Source organism: Ranitomeya imitator, chromosome 5, assembly GCF_032444005.1.
Source record: "Ranitomeya imitator isolate aRanImi1 chromosome 5, aRanImi1.pri, whole genome shotgun sequence".
NCBI lineage: Eukaryota > Metazoa > Chordata > Amphibia > Anura > Dendrobatidae > Ranitomeya > Ranitomeya imitator.
Genome location: NC_091286.1, coordinates 9,571,626 through 9,591,469, shown reverse-complemented (window position 1 = coordinate 9,591,469; position 19,844 = coordinate 9,571,626). Strand labels below are relative to the sequence as shown.

The 19,844-nt window shown below is 51.4% G+C and overlaps 1 protein-coding gene across 3 annotated transcripts in view; it reads left to right on the top strand.

Moving 5' to 3' along the window:
• MDGA1 (MAM domain containing glycosylphosphatidylinositol anchor 1) overlaps positions 1-19,844 on the top strand; it is a 404,144-nt gene that overhangs the window by 350,130 nt on the left and 34,170 nt on the right. For all 3 annotated transcript variants that reach the window (XM_069768297.1, XM_069768296.1, XM_069768295.1), the window contains 3 exons: positions 2,267-2,444; positions 13,134-13,157; positions 17,427-17,579. In XM_069768297.1, the coding sequence (XP_069624398.1) occupies positions 2,267-2,444; positions 13,134-13,157; positions 17,427-17,579 (355 nt within the window). The remainder of the gene's footprint in view (positions 1-2,266; positions 2,445-13,133; positions 13,158-17,426; positions 17,580-19,844) is intronic.

The window sequence follows — 19,844 nt, the reverse complement described above, 5'->3', positions numbered from 1 at the left end:
GTACCACAATGGACATAGAGGTCAGCGCACATACAGTGACCTGGCAATAACCCAAAAAACAAGAACGAGCTCTGAGACGTGGGAACTCTGTTGACCGCAATCCCTAATCCTCTCAAACCACACTAAAGGCAGCCGTGGATTGCGCCTAACGCTCCCTATGCAACTCGGCACGGCCTGACAAACTAGCTAGCCTGAAGATAGAAAATAAGCCTACCTTGCCTCAGAGAAATATCCCCAAAGGAAAAGGCAGCCCCCCACATATAATGACTGTGAGTTAAGATGAAAAGACAAACGTAGAGATGAAATAGATTTAGCAAAGCGAGGCCCAACTTTCTGAACAGAGCGAGGATAGGAAAGGTAACTTTGCGGTCAACACAAAACCCTACAAAAACCACGCAAAGGGGGCAAAAAGACCCTCCGTACCGAACTAACGGCACGGAGGTACACCCTCTGCGTCCCAGAGCTTCCAGCAAGCAGGAAAAAACAAATAGACAAGCTGGACAGAAAAAAACAGCAAACAAATAGCAAAGAATAACTTAGCTATGCAGAGCAGCAGGCCACAGGAACGATCCAGGAGGAGACAGGTCCAATACTAGAACATTGACTGGAGGCCAGGATCAAAGCACTAGGTGGAGTTAAATAGAGCAGCACCTAACGACTTCACCACATCACCTAAGGAAGGAAACTCAGAAGCCGCAGTACCACTTTCCTCCACCAACGGAAGCTCACAGAGAGAATCAGCCGAAGTACCACTTGTGACCACAAGAGGGAGCTCTGCCACAGAATTCACAACAGATAAGATCCTGTCTGCAGTCACCACTAGGGGGAGCTCCCTGTATACAGAGATACATGATAAGATCCTGTCTGCAGTCACCACTAGGGGGAGCTCCCTGTATACAGAGATACATGATAAGATCCTGTCTGCAGTCACCACTAGGGGGAGCTCCCTGTATACAGAGATAAATGATAAGATCCTGTCTGCAGCCACCACTAGGGGGAGCTCCCTGTATACAGAGATACATGATAAGATCCTGTCTGCAGCCACCACTAGGGGGAGCTCACTGTATACAGATACATGATAGGATCCTGTCTGCAGCCACCACTAGGGGGAGCTCCCTGTATACAGAGATACATGATAAGATCCTGTCTGCAGTCACCACTAGTGGGAGCTCCCTGTATACAGAGATACATGATAAGATCCTGTCTGCAGCCACCACTAGTGGGAGCTCCCTGTATACAGAGATACATGATAAGATCCTGTCTGCAGTCACCACTAGGGGGAGCTCCCTGTATACAGAGATACATGATAAGATCCTGTCTGCAGTCACCACTAGTGGGAGCTCCCTGTATACAGAGATACATGATAAGATCCTGTCTGCAGCTACCACTAGGGGGAGCTCCCTGTATACAGAGATACATGATAAGATCCTGTCTGCAGTCACCACTAGGGGGATCTCCCTGTATACAGAGATACATGATAAGATCCTGTCTGCAGCCACCACTAGGGGGAGCTCCCTGTATACAGAGATACATGATAAGATTCTGCCTGCAGTCACCACTAGGGGGAGCTCCCTGTATACAGAGATACATGATAAGATCCTGTCTGCAGCCACCACTAGGGGGAGCTCCCTGTATACAGAGATACATGATAAGATCCTGTCTGCAGCCACCACTAGGGGGAGCTCCCTGTATACAGAGATACATGATAAGATCCTGTCTGCAGCCACCACTAGGGGGAGCTCCCTGTATACAGAGATACATGATAAGATCCTGTCTGCAGTCACCACTAGGGGGAGCTCCCTATATACAGAGATACATGATAAGATCCTGTCTGCAGTCACCACTAGGGGGAGCTCCCTGTATAAAGAGATACATGATAAGATCCTGTCTGCAGTCACCACTAGGGGGAGCTCCCTGTATAAAGAGATACATGATAAGATCCTGTCTGCAGTCACCACTAGGGGGAGCTCCCTGTATAAAGAGATACATGATAAGATCCTGTCTGCAGTCACCACTAGGGGGAGCTCCCTGTATACAGAGATACATGACAAGATCCTGTCTGCAGCCACCACTAGGGGGAGCTCCCTGTATACAGAGATACATGATAAGATCTTGTCTGCAGCCACCACTAGGGGGAGCTCCCTGTATACAGAGATACATGATAAGATCCTGTCTGCAGCCACCACTAGGGGCAGTGATGTGACCATTGGGGGGATACAATGTATCTGATAACGAGGGTCTGATGCTTTTATCGTCTTATTTGCAGCCGAACATGAAGGGGGTGAACAGTTTCTTGGTGAAGACCCGCGAGGTGCTGAAAGGTTTTCTGTACGAGACTCGACTGACCGATCTGAAGATCCCGCAGAGCTACGAGGTGAAGGTGACCCCGCACACAGCGGCCGGTGCTGGCGACTCCACGTCCCGGATCATCCGGTACAAAGAGCGTAAGTGGCGGCTCCTCTTCTATCACTGCTGACTGTACTTGGTGCGAGAGGTTGTCAGCCCCGGTGCCGACATCACTGATATTATTCGCCTCCGGTTCCTCCTTTTTTGGGGGTGACGCTGTTTCTTTCCGTGTCTTCTGTGCCCCCCGCTGTCTGTAGTGTCTTTGGGGGTCTGCTCGTCGCTCCGCTTGTCACCTGTTTTCCGTGCGGTTTCTCCTATGAGGGGATCTGATTGTCTGGTCAGCGCCAGATCAGCGACACGTGAAGCCCCCGAGGGTCCCATGCTCTGTGTGTGCAGCTGCGGAGCACCGCCGGCCCACCGCCACCATGGAGGACCCCAATCATGGGGCTGGATGTTTATACAGAGGTGTTAAAGGGACACTGTCACCTGAATTTGGAGGGAACAATCTTCAGCCATGGAGGCGGGGTTTTTGGGGTTTTTGATTCACCCTTTCCTTACCCGCTGGCTGCATGCTGGCTGCAATATTGGAGTGAAGTTCATTCTCAGTCCTCCATAGTACATGCCTGCACAGTGCAATCTTGGCTTGTGCAGACGTGTACTACGGAGGACAGAGAATGAACTTCAATCCAATATTGCAGCCAGCGGGTAAGGAAAGGGTGAATCAAAAACCCCAAAACTCCGCCTCCATGGCTGAAGATTGTTCCCTCCAAATTCAGGTGACAGTGTCCCTTTAACCCCTTATAGTGCGGAGCTGCAGAGGCGGAACGGTCCGACTGACGGGTCACTGCCATAAAGTGTACAGTGCATGTATGGATTATCCGCAGCGCCTCGGGGGTCCCGGGAAGATCTGCAGCAGCCAGAAGCCCCTGACTGATATAAATGTATCCCCCTGAAGAGGTCGGGAAAGCTGACCGAATACATAACTATAGGGGTGTGACTGCAGCTCTGGAGGATGACACGATGTAACAGCAGAGTAGTGACCGCAGCTCTGGAGGTAACTGGACGATAAGACATGATGTGACAGCAGAATAGTGAGTGCAGCTCTGGGGGTGACTGGAGGATGACACACGATGTGACAGTAGAATAGTGAGTGCAGCTCTGGAGGTAACTGGACGATAAGACATGATGTAACAGCAGAATAGTGACTGCAGCTCTGGAGGTGACTGGAGGACAGGTGCTCACAATCAGCCACCCCCTGCTAGGAGCAGCACCTGTCTTGTGAGCTCCAGCACTTCCAGCAGGAGGCCCAGAGTCGGCCTCTCTTCTCCCCAGGGAGAGGCAGGCTTCCTGGGAGGCCGGCATGGCTTCCCAGGCTTCTGTTCCCCGGTCTGTGCCGGCGGGGGACAGAGAGCAGCAGCAGCAACAACCGGCCCAAGAGGGACTGAGGAGGTCGGGACTGGTGAGAAGAACCATACCCACCTACACCAACCCTGAGACGGCTCATCGTCCGCCCAGAGAGGGAGACAGGGGCGCCCCAGGAAGGAGAGCCCAGGAACATCCTGGGGGGAGAGGAGCTCCGGCGAGTCCTCGAGTACCTTCTCCTCCCGAGTGGTCACCATGCTACGTGAGTACGAGGACGCCGGCAAAGCACTGACCGGGCTGAAGGAGAAGCTGTGGGTGGCTCGGGTCCTGAACACCCGAGCCTCTAACAGGGAGAGACCCGCGACCTCCCAGAGGTTCAGAGCCCTCAGAGATGAGGTGGTCCGGTTAGTGCTCCTCCGGGAGGGGATTGAGAAAAGTGCAGGTCCCTTCCTGGAGAGGTTTAAGAACCAGCGGCGGTTCTCAGAAATGAAGGGGTTAAATACCTCAGGAGAGCCGCCAGCCGGCGTCCTAAGCGACGAGGAGGAGGATGACGACGTGGCTGTGACTGGAGTCCTACAAGCTGGAACCAGCCGGGAGAGTGAGTCGCAGAGCCGACAACAGGGGAGCGGCCTCCCGGCACGGCAGAGGACTCCGACAGCACAGGCTGGAGTGTCAGCGGAGGAAGAGGAGGAGGGCGGTCTGCTAGAGGAGGAAGAGGAGGAGGGCGGTCTGCTAGAGGAGGAAGAGGAGGACGACGTGGCTGTGACTGGAGTCCTACAAGCTGGAACCAGCCGGGAGAGTGAGTCGCAGATCCGACAACAGGGGAGCGGCCTCCCGGCACGGCAGAGGACTCCGACAGCACGGGCTGGAGTGTCAGCGGAGGAAGAGGAGGAGGGCGGTCTGCTAGAGGAGGAAGAGGAGGAGGGCGGTCTGCTAGAGGAGGAAGAGGAGGGCGGTCTGCTAGAGGAGGAAGAGGAGGAGGGCGGTCTGCTAGACGAGGAAGAGGAGGAGGGCGGTCTGCTAGACGAGGAAGAGGAGGAGGGCGGTCTGCTAGACGAGGAAGAGGAGGAGGGCAGTCTGCTAGAGGAGGAGGAGGGCGGTCTGCTAGAGGAGGAAGAGGAGGAGGGCGGTCTGCTAGACGAGGAAGAGGAGGAGGGCAGTCTGCTAGAGGAGGAAGAGGAGGAGGGCGGTCTGCTAGACGAGGAAGAGGAGGAGGGCAGTCTGCTAGAGGAGGAAGAGGAGGAGGGCGGTCTGCTAGACGAGGAAGAGGAGGAGGGCGGTCTGCTAGAGGAGGAAGAGGAGGAGGGCGGTCTGGAGGAGGAAGAGGAGGAGGGCGGTCTGCTAGACGAGGAAGAGGAGGAGGGCAGTCTGCTAGAGGAGGAAGAGGAGGAGGGCGGTCTGCTAGACGAGGAAGAGGAGGAGGGCGGTCTGCTAGAGGAGGAGGAGGAGGAGGGCGGTCTGCTAGAGGAGGAAGAGGAGGAGGGCGGTCTGCTAGAGGAGGAGGGCGGTCTGCTGGAGGAGATCCGACAGCTGGAGTCTCCAGTGAACCTGGACCGCTTTTCCTTTGGTGAGGACGAGCCAGCAGAGGAATCCAAGAAGAGGAAGAAGACGACGAAGGAGACCGCACGGGAGGTGGTGAGTTACAGATATGTACTGATGGATGATGTTACACCTACCGCCTCCTGTGTAAACCCCACCAAACCTAAAGGCACGGGCTCTGCAGTGGGTCCGGGGCATAGGCAAGGTGGGGAGAGGAGGAGGACGTCCGGCGGTGCTGCCGTCTGTGCGGGGAACAGTGCAGGGGGCGAGGCTGTGGAGGTACTCACAGCGCCGGACATAGGGGACCCCGAGGAGTTTCCCTCCCTGCCCTCTGCGGCTAAGCCGGTTATCACCGGGGCTGAGGGGGGCGAGGGGGATGTCCACGCCGTTGTGAAAGGGGACGATGTGGGCAGACTCCATCCCTGCTCACTACGGCTGAGCCGACCGACGCCGGGGCTGTGGGGGGCAGGTCCGAGAGACTTGGTGCGGCGAAAGGGGGGCGCACTGGTGTGACAGGGGCGCAGTGCGCCTCAGTAGAGAAGAGGCATGCGGCTGCGACAGGGGAGCAGCGAGTCCAAAAAGGAAAAAAAAAGCAGGAAAAATCATCTGCAGGGAACACTGGGCGCCCTGCAGTGACGAGGGGACAGAGTGCTCCAGCGCCCAAACGTGACACCAGGACCCCGAAGTCTGTGGGTGCCGGGCAGGCGGCGCCCCCCAATAAGCAGCAGGCCCAGGATAATAAAATGCAAACTGCTGCAGTGGGGGGGCAAGGTGCTCCAGAGACACAACACAGCACCAATCAAGGAAAACGGGTGTGGTGCTGCACCCCTCCCCCGGTCCAGCAGGTATGAGTGCAGAGAAGCCAGTCACAAGTGAGGAAGGAATGGATGTGACTGTGGAAGGTGCAGAGAACACTGGGACAAATGGTGGTGAGAATACTGGTAATAAAGTGACGGGAAGTGGTGGCAATGTTAAGAGGAATGATGGGAGTAGTGGTGGAGTGAATGATGGGAGTAGTGATGTTGCAAATGATGGGAGTAGTGGTGGAGTGAATGATGGGAGTAGTGGTGGAGTGAATGGTGGGAGTAGTGGTGGAGTGAATGGTGGGAGTAGTGGTGGAGTGAATGGTTGGAGTAGTGATGTTGCAAATGATGGGAGTAGTGGTGGAGTGAATGATGGGAGTAGTGGTGGAGTGAATGGTGGGAGTAGTGGTGGAGTGAATGGTGGGAGTAGTGGTGGAGTGAATGGTTGGAGTAGTGATGTTGCAAATGATGGGAGTAGTGGTGGAGTGAATGATGGGAGTAGTGGTGGAGTGAATGGTGGGAGTACTGGTAGAGTGAATGATGGGAGTAGTGGTGGAGTGAATGGTGGGAGTAGTGGTGGAGTGAATGGTGGGAGTAGTGGTGGAGTGAATGATGGGAGTAGTGGTGGAGTGAATGGTGGGAGTAGTGGTGGAGTGAATGGTGGGAGTAGTGGTGGAGTGAATGGTGGGAGTAGTGGTGGAGTGAATGGTGGGAGTAGTGGTGGAGTGAATGGTGGGAGTAGTGGTGGAGTGAATGATGGGAGTAGTGATGTTGCAAATGATGGGAGTAATGGTGGAGTGAATGAGGAGAGCATTATTGGTGTTGGTGGAGGGGAAGCAGGTAGTGGTCCCGCTGCCCCCCCAGCGGTGGCGGGGGCTTCAGCCCCAAGCTATTCAGGAGCTGTCACTGCTGGGGGTAGTAGTGTGCCCTTGTCTGGTGACCCTGAGGATGGTGACTTGCAGCAGCGCTTCCTGGACGCCCTAAGGAGAGGGGAGAGTTCCATCAATGTAGAGGGGAGGGAGGTTGATCTGTCTTTCTGGATAGAGAGACACGGTCTTTCCGCCTTCCGAGATAGAGGGGCAGAGACTGTCTGGTCTCTGCCGACACCGGGGCAGAGGAGTAACCGTAGGAACGTGGCCCGTCTCCAGTGGGTAACAAGGATGCCTGTCCTGATCGGTCAAAGGTTGCTGAGCTCCTGCTGGGGATGGGCTTCGCGGCATATGACATCTTTGCCTTGATCCATCCCTATGGGACCTCCTACTTCGATGTCAGCTTTGTGAGACCGGAGGGCCTTGAGCTTTTCTGGTCTCGCCATGAGCTGGCTCGGTGTTGCCCCGAATGGCGGGGTTTCCTCGCTGTAGCAATATCCCGCCAGAACTCGGTCAGGAGGGTGACCGTTTTGACCAGTAGCGAGTCACTTTCCTGTGTCGACATCTCCACCTGGGTTGGACGATACGGCGACATCGTCGGTATTCCCGAGAAGACCCTCGATGAGCATGGTATCTGGTCAGGAGCCTGGACCTTCATGGTGAAATTGAAGGTTTCAGGAAACACCATTACCTATATCCCTTCCTCAACAATTTTGGGGAGGGACAGGATCTTGATTTTCTACCGGGGGCAGCCTAAGGTCTGTCACAGGTGCGGCAGCCCCACACACTTCAGTGCGCAGTGTACCACCCAGAAATGCGCACTGTGTGGGGACCTCGGCCATCTCGCTGCGACCTGTGGCAGGATTAGGTGTAACTTGTGTGGTGACCTCGGTCACCCGTTCAGTCGCTGTCCGCGTTCCTTTGCCAATACGGTCCTGAAAGCGGCGAGTGCGGGACAGGCGAAAGCCGGGACCAATCTTGCCGGTGAAGGGACCAGCAGAGGCGGAGGAGGCAGGGAACCGGTGAGGAGCAGGCTGCCACCATCCAATATCAGGCGGCAGGAGCAGCGCCATGGGAACAGGGGGCAGGGAGTAATGACCCTAAACTCTGACCCGGGTGCTTCACTTGCAGCTGAGGATCCTAAAGATAGCGAATTGAGCGAGGAAGTCAAGAGACTTGAAAGGGAGGAGCAAAATAACACCATGTCTGCCCAGGAACCTTCATCCGGTGATAGTCTGGATGAGGGAGAGGGCGAGTGGTCACAGCAAAAGAAAAAGGGTAACAGGAAAACAACTAAGGATAAGAGGGGGTCCGGGCCTCGAGCCTCCTTTTTGGAGTGCGACCCCTCTGACTCCGTAGCCCTGATCCAGGTGCCATTGGAAGGTCCAGCCGCCCCCCCCCTCTGGTGGATCTCTCTAACCGGTGTCGGGCCCTCCAAAGACTCCCCTCCAGAGGGGGGCGATGGGGACCCGGGGCCGGAGGTTGCGGGCAAGGTTGTTGGGGCTCAGGAGGTCGCTGGGTCTTCTTCTCAGGGGGGCAAATACAAAGCCTTCTGGGGGGGGACTACCTCAGGACCACCAGACAAGGGCCAGAGTGTATGTAAGGAGAGAATGGATGAGTCTGTCTTAAGCGCACTAAAAACTCATCATTGTCAAGAGGAAGAGGGTGAAACTGATGGGGGTGGGAAGAAAAAGGCTATCTAATTCAATCAATCATGATGGCGGCACCCACCCTGTTGACGCTGGCAACCATTATTGTTGCCAACATAAAGTCAGAAGCGGCAAGGTACATGGCCTTTCATTTTCTCGGCCAACTTGACGCCGACATTTTGTTTTTGCAGGATACCAGGTTGACCGACCTATCAACCATGCATAAGGCAAGGTGGGAGTGGAGGCACGGGCCCTCCTACTGGTCTCTTGCGGCCGAGCCGTATAGCGGGGTGGCGGTCCTTTTTAAGACCGCAGTGGTTGAATGCAGACGATTGATCGAGTTAGAAATGGGGAGATGCTTGATCCTAGATGTCTCCATGGGGGGACAGGAGCTTCGGCTCATTAACATCTACGATCCCCAGTCCAAGTGGGACCGCAAGTGTCTCTTCATGAAGATCAAACCTTTCTTATTTTCGAGCCGGCAGGTGGTCTTTGGAGGGGATTTCAACAACATCACGAGACCCTGTGATAGAGGAGGTTCCGGAGACCGGCTGGCTTACGATTGCGTCGCGCTAAATAGGATAGTAAGTGAGGCACGCCTGGTGCATGTCCACATCCGGCACAACACAGGCCACGCGGGGTTCACCTTTTTTAGAGGTAGTCAGTGCAGGTCTAGGATAGACAGGTTTTATTTGAAGGAGGAGGCCGTCTCCTCGCCGTTGTCGGTTGTGGAGGTGGAATTCTCCGATCACTGTTTGATTATGTTTTCTCTGAGCGTTACAGAGACTCCTCGGATGGGAAGAGGTTATTGGAAGCTGAATTCGTCACTCCTTGAGGAAGAAGCTGTAAGACGGTCCTTTGAGGAATTTCTTCAGAGCCAGGTACCGCTGCTGGGCCTAAGTAACACTAAGTCTGAGTGGTGGGAGATGTTCAAACATCGGATGGCGAGATTCTAACGGCAACTCTCGAACCTCAGAAGCCTGAACAGGGATCGCCTGTATCAGAGCCTGAGGAGGAAACTCGAGCATCTTGTCTCGACTGGGGGTAGCCGCGAGGCGATCTCCAGTGTGAAATCCTTTCTAAAGAGGTGTCAGTACGATAGGCACGCATCTTTGGTTTTTGAGAGGGACTACGGGAAGTACTACTCACCCGACCCTTACAGAAGCTGCAAGATGTCAGTGAATAGTAAGATAGTGACAGGGCTGATGGACAGTACGGGATCCCTGAGAAGGTCCAGATCAGGGACCTTGGAGGTCGCCAGTTCATACTACTCGTACCTCTTGGGAAGGAAGGAACTGGATCGTGACAGGATGTCGGCTTTCCTGGCTGAAGCTGTTCCAGAGCCAGGGGCTGACCTCTCGCTGGGCGGTTTGACAGGAGCGATCAAAGAAGAGGAAGTGAGACTGGCGATCGATGGGCTCCGGCCCAAAAAATCGCCAGGTCCGGATGGCTTAAGATCCGAGTTCTTTAAGACCTTTAGGGACTCCTTGGTCCCCCTCTTGACTCAGGTGTTTAATGAGTGTCTCTCCTCGGGCACTCTGCCGAGATCATTAAGGAGGTCGGCTTTGATCATTTTGTCAAAGGGTAAGGATCCGTCATGCATTGAGAATTGGCGTCCCATATCACTTCTCAATGTGGACAGGAAGGTTTTGGCTAAGATACTCTTCAACAGGCTGGTGAAGTTTGCGCCACGGCTCCTTTCGGAGGCCCAGCACTGTTGCGTTCCTGGCCGTAGCACTTTCAGTGCTGTTCTGGGTGTCCGAGAGGCCGTGGAGCGGGGCAGGGCAGGCCTTTGGAAGGGGTTCTTGCTGACCCTGGATCAGGCAAAAGCCTTTGATCGGGTCGACCACGAGTACCTCTGGTCCACTCTTTTGAGTTATGGTCTGCCTGGAGGGTTTGTGGACTGGCTTAAGACCTTATACGCAGGGGCTGAGACTTTCCCTCTGGTAAACGGGTGGATTGGACAACCTTTCGGGGTGGGATCTGGTGTCCGCCAGGGCTGCCCTCTTAGCCCTTTGCTTTACGCGTTTGCGATCGATACCTTCCTCAGAAGGGTTGATTGTGGACCATTGGTGGGGGTGAGGATGGGCGGGTTGGCTAGCCTGAGGGGGTAGTGGCCTACGTGGACGACGTTACCGTCTTTGTTTCTTCGCAAGAGGAGGCGATGGTGGTGATGTCAGAAGTGGAGAGCTACTCTGAGGCATCCGGGTCCAAGGTCAACCAGAACAAGTGTGAGAGTCTCTGGCTGGGAGGCGGGGATCCCACGTTTGATCTTCCGGACACCCTCCCCGAACCCCAAGAACATGCCAAAGTCCTAGGCATCGAATTTGGCCAGGGTGATTACCCCACGAAAAACTGGGAAGGCAGAATCAAAGGTGTCGCCCAAAGAGTGGACCAATGGAAGGGTTGGTCTTTGACCCTGAGGGAAAGGGTGGACCTGTGCAAAGCTTTCCTGCTCCCCTTGCTAATCTACCTGGGCAGCGTCTGTGTCTTGCCGGAGCCTCTCTGGACACGGGTCTACAGGCTGTTCTTCCAGATGTTATGGGGGAATATACTAAACCTAGTCAAACGGGAGGTCACTTATCGCACGAGGAGACTAGGGGGGTTGAATATGGTGAACCCCGTGGTGTTTCTAGTGAACACCTTTTTGAAAGTTAACGTGGCAAACCTCTGGAAAGAGAGGGCTCCTCCGTGGGTATTCTCCTGCAAAGGATGGTTTCAGCCTTTCTTCCAGGAATGGGAGACGGGGGAAGAATGAAGGATCTTCGCACACCGCACGGGCATCTCCCGGCTTATGTTACCCCGGTTCTGAAAATGATGCGCCGGTGGGGTCTGGGAATGTGGGAAGTGAGGTCCCTCCCAAGGAAACTCCTCGACATGCGGGTCTTGCTTTCGCATTTTCAGAGATCATTGGTCCTCAAGGACTGCCCGAGTCGGGATCTAGAGGTTGGGTTGAGTTTGTTAAATTCTAGCAGGATCCCCAAGAAATATTGGGACTTGACTTGGCACTGCTTCCAAGGTAAGTTGTATGTGAGGGACAATTTGAAGCACAGGAGCTCCGTGGACAGGAATTGTCCCCGTGAGGCTTGCGCTACCATGCTGGAAAGCATGAAGCACTTCCTGCTTCGTTGTCCCTTTAATACAGAGGTGTATAACGGGGTGGGCGCATCCATTGGTTGGCCGCGGCTGGCCACTCTGTCCTATGCCGAGTGGGCCTATGGAGCGTTCAGAGACCTCGGGAGAAGGGACCGAGCCACTTTTTTTTTAGTCAGCGCAGTGGTCAGGTAGTTCACGTGGAACGCATGAGTTTTAGTTTCGACGCAGAGTAAAATCCTCCATGTAGATGAAGTTTGTAGCAGCATCCTAGGTGCCCTGGTGAAGGTGCGTTCTCTGGAGTGCGAAAGACTGGGTGCCCGGAGGGCGGCCCATCTCTGGAGGGGGTTCTCCTTCAGGGTGCCTTAGTCCATTAGCGCTCCTATATCCTGGTGGTGGGCTGATATCTTTACACCCTAGACTTTTGTTTTGTATTTCTGTTCCCTGAATAGAAGGTTTGCAGGCATCGAACTTGAGCCTCGGGTGGTGAGAATGTAGGTTGTGTTCTGTGATGTTGGTTTATGTATATATTGTATATAGTGTGTATAATAGAGGGTCTTAGTTAGGTTGGGTGGGGGGATTGGGGGGGTTCAACGGCGGTGATAAGAGACTGATCTGGCCTGGCCCAGGCCCCGCCTGGGGAAAAACTTTGGGGCCTGATCCTAGCTCGGATGATTCCTGAACTTTGTGGCCAGAGCTGGATCAGGGGTGGCAGGATAGTTAGAGTAGAGATATATATATATATATATATATATATATATATATATATATATATATATATATATATATATATATATAACAAATGTTATGTTGTACACTGTGTTGTGTTTAGGTTTGTTGTAGGGTGAATGTGGTGGTGTAAGGGGGGCTGTAAGGTAAGGCAGTGGGACCAGCAGGGTTTTGTTGTGTTTGCGGTGTTGTATAGTGTTTGATTTAGTATAATGTGTTTATAGTGTATATATTGTATATAATATTGTATATAGGACAGTGTGAATGTAGTTGGGGTTGTATATAGTAGTATGAATGAAGCTGGGCCGGGGGTCTTACATGATTTTATACTATTTATTATTTATAATTTTTTACAGGTATTCACGTAAGTTATGAGTATTTTGTTTGTTGTCTTTTAGTTTTGCTTTTTTTTTTATGTTAGTGGAATTTTTCTTTCTCGTCCCTGATTTGTAGGTCATGAACTTTCTCCATTTTTGTTCCATTTCCGGTTTATTACTTTGTGGCTTTTGTCGTATGTTGTCGTCTGATTGGAGCTTTGTTCTTATGTTCTGTTCTGTTGTATTTTATTTGTAATGTATCACAGTTATTGTCATGTAAAGTATTTCATTTTATTTAATAAAAGACCTGGAGGATAAGACATGATGTCTGCGGCTCGGTGGATGATGGGAGATTTTGTGTTTTTTTTTTCTTCATTTTATTAGACTTTCATTAATAAAACTTAATAATCATTTTTTGTTTTCCAGCTGTCAATTACCCGAGCCAATCAGGTGAGTCCATATGTGTAACGTGTGTATATACAGTTGTGCTCAAACGTTTACACACCCCAGCACAATTTTTGCTTTCTTGGCCTTTTTTTCAGAGAATACAAATGATAACACCAAAACTTTTCCTCCGCTCATGGTTATTGGTTGGGTGAAGCCATTTATTGTCAGACTACTGTGTTTTTTCTTTATAAATCAGAATGACAACCCAAAACATCCAACTGACCCTGATCTAAAGTTCTCATACCCCATTTCTTAATACCGTGTGTTGCCCCCTCTAACATCAATGACGGCTTGAAGTCTTTTGTGGTAGTTGTGGATGAGGTTCTTTATGTTCTCAGATGGTAAAGCTGCCCACTCATCTTGGCATAAAGCCTCCAGTTCCTGTAAATTCCTGGGCTGTCTAGCATGAACTGTGCACTTGAGATCTCCCCAGAGAGGCTCAATGATGCTGAGGTCAGGAGACTGAGATGGCCACTCCAGTACCTTCACTTTGTTCTGCTGTAGCCAATGACAGATCGACTTGGCCTTGTGTTTTGGATCGTTGTCATGTTGGAACGTCCAAGTACGTCCCACGTGCAGCTTGCGGGCTGAGGAGTGCAAATTTGCCTCCAGTATTTTCTTATAACGTGCTGCATTCATCTTTCCTTCAACTCTCTCTCTCTTCCTACACTGCTGTTTTTGTTTCTGTAAATAACTGTGTTTCATCCTCCCTATGAGAATGATCATTATGTACTGTCTGATATAATGTAATGTATGTACACAGTGACTGCACCAGCAGAATAGTGAGTGCAGCTCTGGGGTATAATACAGGAGGTAACTCAGGATCAGTAATGTAATGTATGTACACAGTGACTGCACCAGCAGAATAGTGAGTGCAGCTCTGGAGTATAATACAGGATGTAACTCAGGATCAGTAATGTAATGTATGTACACAGTGACTGCACCAGCAGAATAGTGAGTGCAGCTCTGGGGTATAATACAGGATGTAACTCAGGATCAGTAATGTATGTACACAGTGACTGCACCAGCAGAATAGTGAGTGCAGCTCTGGGGTATAATACAGGATGTAACTCAGGATCAGTAATGTAATGTATGTACACAGTGACTGCACCAGCAGAATAGTGAGTGCAGCTCTGGGGTATAATACAGGATGTAACTCAGGATCAGTAATGTAATGTATGTACACAGTGACTGCACCAGCAGAATAGTGAGTGCAGCTCTGGAGTATAATACAGTATGTAACTCAGGATCAGTAATGTAATGTATGTACACAGTGATTGCACCAGCAGAATAGTGAGTGCAGCTCTGAAGTATAATACAGGATGTAACTCAGGATCAGTAATGTAATGTATGTACACAGTGATTGCACCAGCAGAATAGTGAGTGCAGCTCTGAAGTATAATACAGGATGTAACTCAGGATCAGTAATGTAATGTATGTACACAGTGATTGCACCAGGAGAATAGTGAGTGCAGCTCTGAAGTATAATACATGATGTAACTCAGGATCAGTAATGTAATGTATGTACACAGTGATTGCACCAGCAGAATAGTGAGTGCAGCTCTGGGGTATAATACAGGAGGTAACTCAGGATCAGTAATGTAATGTATGTACACAGTGACTGCACCAGCAGAATAGTGAGTGCAGCTCTGGGTATAATACAGGATGTAACTCAGGATCAGTAATGTAATGTATGTACACAGTGACTGCACCAGCAGAATAGTGAGTGCAGCTCTGGAGTATAATACAGGATGTAACTCAGGATCAGTAATGTATGTACACAGTGACTGCACCAGCAGAATAGTGAGTGCAGCTCTGGGGTATAATACAGGAGGTAACTCGGATAAGTGCAGGGTTGAATGTCGCATTCTTTTCTTGGAGCTGCAGCTCTTCCTATAATATTAATATTTGGGGTTGTCAGTGATGCCTCCCCCCTCTAATTCTGCCTTTGTTGCGTCCCGTCACCTGTTCCCAATTACTTAGTAAGTGAATTCCATAGCAACAGGCGAGCCGTGAGCGTTCATGCGTTCTGCGTCGGCGCGGTCGATCTGGAGACGCTGTGACTGCTTTACCCCTGAGATATGGGGCTTCTCGGTGATGGGGGGCGCCGCTTGTTAAAACAGCGATCTGTATTATTGTCCTGAGGCGCCGACCTGGAGTCGTTGATAAAAGATGAATTGCGGACGTGATTAGTAGATGGACCCGGACTTATAATGAAGGCAAAGTCCATAATAAACGGACACAAGAGGTTAAAATATGGCGCAAATTGTTTGCTATTATTTGTAGAATGTTTTAGACCTTTTCCTGTATATCCCAAGTGTTGGGTCAGGAAGTGTTGTCATGGGGACACGATAGATAAGTCTGTGTAGGGAGGATTCCTCTGTAATCTTCCTTTCCTTGCGCCATTTTCCAGCCGTGATGCGGTTAATGTGTGTACGAACGGCGGTAAATGTCAGCGGCGCCAGGAGGCTCCAGATCTGCCATTTACCAGAATCGCACATTATGGCTCTGACGAGGGACCGCGGGAAACGGGGAGAATCTAATTTTCTGTTCATCATTTTTTTTTTTATTCGATTCTCAGTTCTTAAATATTTCTCCGTCCGTTTTTCATTTATTTTTACATTTCCACTAAAGTCACATAAATTTTCCTTTCAATTTTCTTTTTTTACGGCCTCCGATGCCGCACGGAGATGGATCCGGATGCTGCGGGCGCCGAGGGGTTAATGCGAGGGCAGGAAACCGCGGCGGCTGATATAACGACCTCTGGTCCGTGCCCGCCTCCTCGCGCCGACGCTCATTAAGTCCAGCCGGGACTTTGCATTTTGATTATAAAAAGGTCATTTTCCGGATTCTTGTTAGCGAGAAATGAAGTGGAAAGGAAAGGTCCGGCCTCGTGTGTTAGCGACTGAAGTGTCAGAATAATCATCGCGGGCGGCTTGTAATCAGCCAGGGCGGCGGAGAAGCGAACCTTCACCCGCGGGCCTGATACCGGATCTGACACGGAATATCTGACACCTGCACGAGCCGCAGAAAACACCACAAACGTCCTCTTAAAGGGATTGTCCATTTTTATTCTTAACCTGTGCACTATGGACGGTTTATTCAAGTAGATTTGAATTTTTTAAATGTGTTTTTTTGACGCAGAATCCGCCTCTAATCCCCTTCCTGGAGCTGTGTGTGAACAGATCCCCGTGTCCCGGCTCATTGATGCCTTTGTAATTGTGTTTTGCTCTTTTTATTTCTCCTGCTTTTCATTTGCGCCTCATTTGGTTTATGTCTAACCCTGTTTTTCTTTTCATCAATATGGGCGCAGTTTAAGTTTTCCAGAAGTTCACAGTTGATCCATTCTTGTACCGATGTCCTCCCCTTCTCTCTCGCTCCCTTACCCTCTCGCTCCCTTTCCCTCTCGCTCCCCTTTTCCCTCTCGCTCCCCTTTCCCTCTCGCTCCCCTTTCCCTCTCGCTCCCCTTTCCCTCTCGCTCCCCTTTCCCTCTCGCTCCCCTTTCCCTCTCGCTCCCCTTTCCCTCTCGCTCCCCTTTCCCTCTCGCTCCCCTTTCCCTCGCACTCCCCTTTCCCTCGCGCTCCCCTTTCCCTCGCGCTCCCCTTTCCCTCGCGCTCCCCTTTCCCTCGCGCTCCCTTTCCCCCTTCCCTCTTGCTCCCTTTCCCGCTCGCTCTCGTTCCCTTTCCCCCTTCCCTCTTGCTCCCTTTCCCTCTTGCTCTCGTTCCCGTTCCCCCTTGCTCCCTTTCCCTCTCGCTCCCTTTCCCTCTCGCTCCCTTTCCCTCTCGCTCCCTTTCCCTCTCGCTCCCTTTCCCTCTCGCTCCCTTTCCCCCTTCCCTCTTGCTCCCTTTCCCTCTCGTTCCCTTTCCCCCTTCCCCCTTGCTCCCTTTCCCCCTTGCTCCCTTTCCCTCTCGCTCCCTTTCCCCCTTCCCTCTCGCTCCCTTTCCCCCTTCCCTCTTGCTCCCTTTCCCTCTTGCTCTCGTTCCCTTTCCCCCTTGCTCCCTTTCCCTCTCGCTCCCTTTCCCTCTCGCTCCCTTTCCCTCTCGCTCCCTTTCCCTCTTGCTCCCTTTCTCTCTCGCTCTCGTTCCCTTCCCCCTTGCTCCCTTTCCCTCTCGCTTTCGTTCCCTTTCCCCCTTCCCCCTTGCTCCCTTTCCCTCTCGCTCCCCTTTCCCTCTCGCTTACCGTTCTCCATCATTATGTGACTGTATGAATGATGTCTGAACGGTGCAGTGACCCCCTGTACTGACTGGCCGCCCCCGCTATGTTTTTTCACAGACAGCACCTGCAGGTTCGAGGATGAGAAGCTTTGTGGCTTCGTCCAGGATAAATACGACACCTTCGATTGGATCCGACAGAGCAAAGTCACCGAGAGCATCAAACGAACGGTGAACACGGGGCCGGAAATGGACCGCAGCGGAACGCCAGAGGGTAACGGCTGCTCATAGACACATAAGAGGCTCATCTATACAGATTGGACCCCCCTGAGGTCCGCAGCAGCACACCAGAGGGTAACGGCCGCTCATAGACATGTATGAGGGTCATCTACAGTCATGGCCAAAAGTATTGACACCCCTGCAATTCTGTCAGATAATACTCAGTTTCTTCCTGAAAATGATTGCAAACACAAATTCTTTGGTATTATTATCTTAATTTAATTTGTCTTAAATGAAAAAACACAAAAGAGAATGAAGCAAAAAGCAAAACATTGATCATTTCACACAAAACTCCAAAAATGGGCCAGACAAAAGTATTGGCACCCTCAGCCTAATACTTGGTTGCACAACCTTTAGCCAAAATAACTGCGACCAACCGCTTCCGGTGACCATCAATGAGTTTCTTACAATGCTCTGCTGGAATTTTAGACCATTCTTCTTTGGCAAACTGCTCCAGGTCCCTGATATTTGCAGGGCGCCTTCTCCAAACTGCCATTTTTAGATCTCTCCACAGGTGTTCTATGGGATTCAGGTCTGGACTCATTGCTGGCCACCTTAGAAGTCTCCAGTGCTTTCTCTCAAACCATTTTCTAGTGCTTTTTGAAGTGTGTTTTGGGTCATTGTCCTCCTGGAAGACCCATGACCTCTGAGGGAGACCCAGCTTTCTCACACTGGGCCCTACATTATGCTACAAAATTTGTTGGTAGTCTTCAGATTTCATAATGCCATGCACACAGTCAAGCAGTCCAGTGCCAGAGGCAGCAAAGCAACCACAAAACATCAGGGAACCTCCACCATGTTTGACTGTAGGAACCGTGTTCTTTTCTTTGAATGCCTCTTTTTTTCTCCTGTAAACTCTATGTTGATGCCTTTGCCCAAAAAGCTCTACTTTTGTCTCATCTGACCAGAGAACATTCTTCCAAAACGTTTTAGGCTTTTTCAGGTAAGTTTTGGCAAACTCCAGCCTGGCTTTTTTATGTCTTGGGGTAAGAAGTGGGGTCTTCCTGGGTCTCCTACCATACAGTCCCTTTTCATTCAGACGCCAATGGATAGTACGGGTTGACACTGTTGTACCCTCGGACTGCAGGGCAGCTTGAACGTGTTTGGATGTTAGTCGAGGTTCTTTATCCAACATCCACACAATCTTGCGTTGAAACCTCTTGTCAATTTTCCTTTTCCGTCCACATCTAGGGAGGTTAGCCACAGTGCCATGGGCTGTAAACTTCTTGATGACACTGCGCACGGTAGACACAGGAACATTCAGGTCTTTGGAGATGGACTTGTAGCCTTGAGATTGCTCATGTTTCCTCACTATTTGGTTTCTCAGGTCCTCAGACAGTTCTTTGGTCTTCTTTCTTTTCTCCATGCTCAATGTGGTCACACAAGGACACAGGACAGAGGTTGCGTCAACTTTAATCCATGTCAACTGGCTGCAAGTGTGATTTAGTTATTGCCAACACCCGTTAGGAGCCACAGGTAAGTTACAGGTGCTGTCAATTACACTAATTAGAGAAGCATCACATGATTTTTCGAACAGTGCCAATACTTTTGTCCACCCCCATTTTTATGTTTGATGTGGAATTATATCCAATTTGGCTTTAGGACAATTCTTTTTGTGTTTTTTTCATTTAAGACAAATTAAATGAAGATAATAATAACAAAGAATTTGTGTTTGCAATCATTTTCAGGAAGAAACGGAGTATTTGACAGAATTGCAGGGGTGTCAATACTTTTGGCCATGACTGTATAGAGATGGGACCCCCAGGAGGGTCCACAGTGGCACGCCACAGGGTAACGGCTGCTCATAGACATGTATGAGGGTCCTCTATAGAGATGGGAGCCCCAGGAGGGTCCGCAGCGGCACGCCAGAGGGTAACGGCTGCTCATGGACACATATGAGGGTCCTCTATAGAGATGGGACCCCCAGGAGGGTCCACAGTGGCACGCCACAGGGTAACGGCTGCTCATAGACATGTATGAGGGTCCTCTATAGTGATGGGACCCCCAGGAGGGTCCACAGTGGCACGCCACAGGGTAACGGCTGCTCATAGACATGTATGAGGGTCCTCTATAGTGATGGGACCCCCAGGAGGGTCCACAGTGGCACGCCACAGGGTAACGGCTGCTCATAGACATGTATGAGGGTCCTCTATAGTGATGGGACCCCCAGGAGGGTCCACAGTGGCACGCCACAGGGTAACGGCTGCTCATAGACATGTATGAGGGTCCTCTATAGTGATGGGACCCCCAGGAGGGTCCA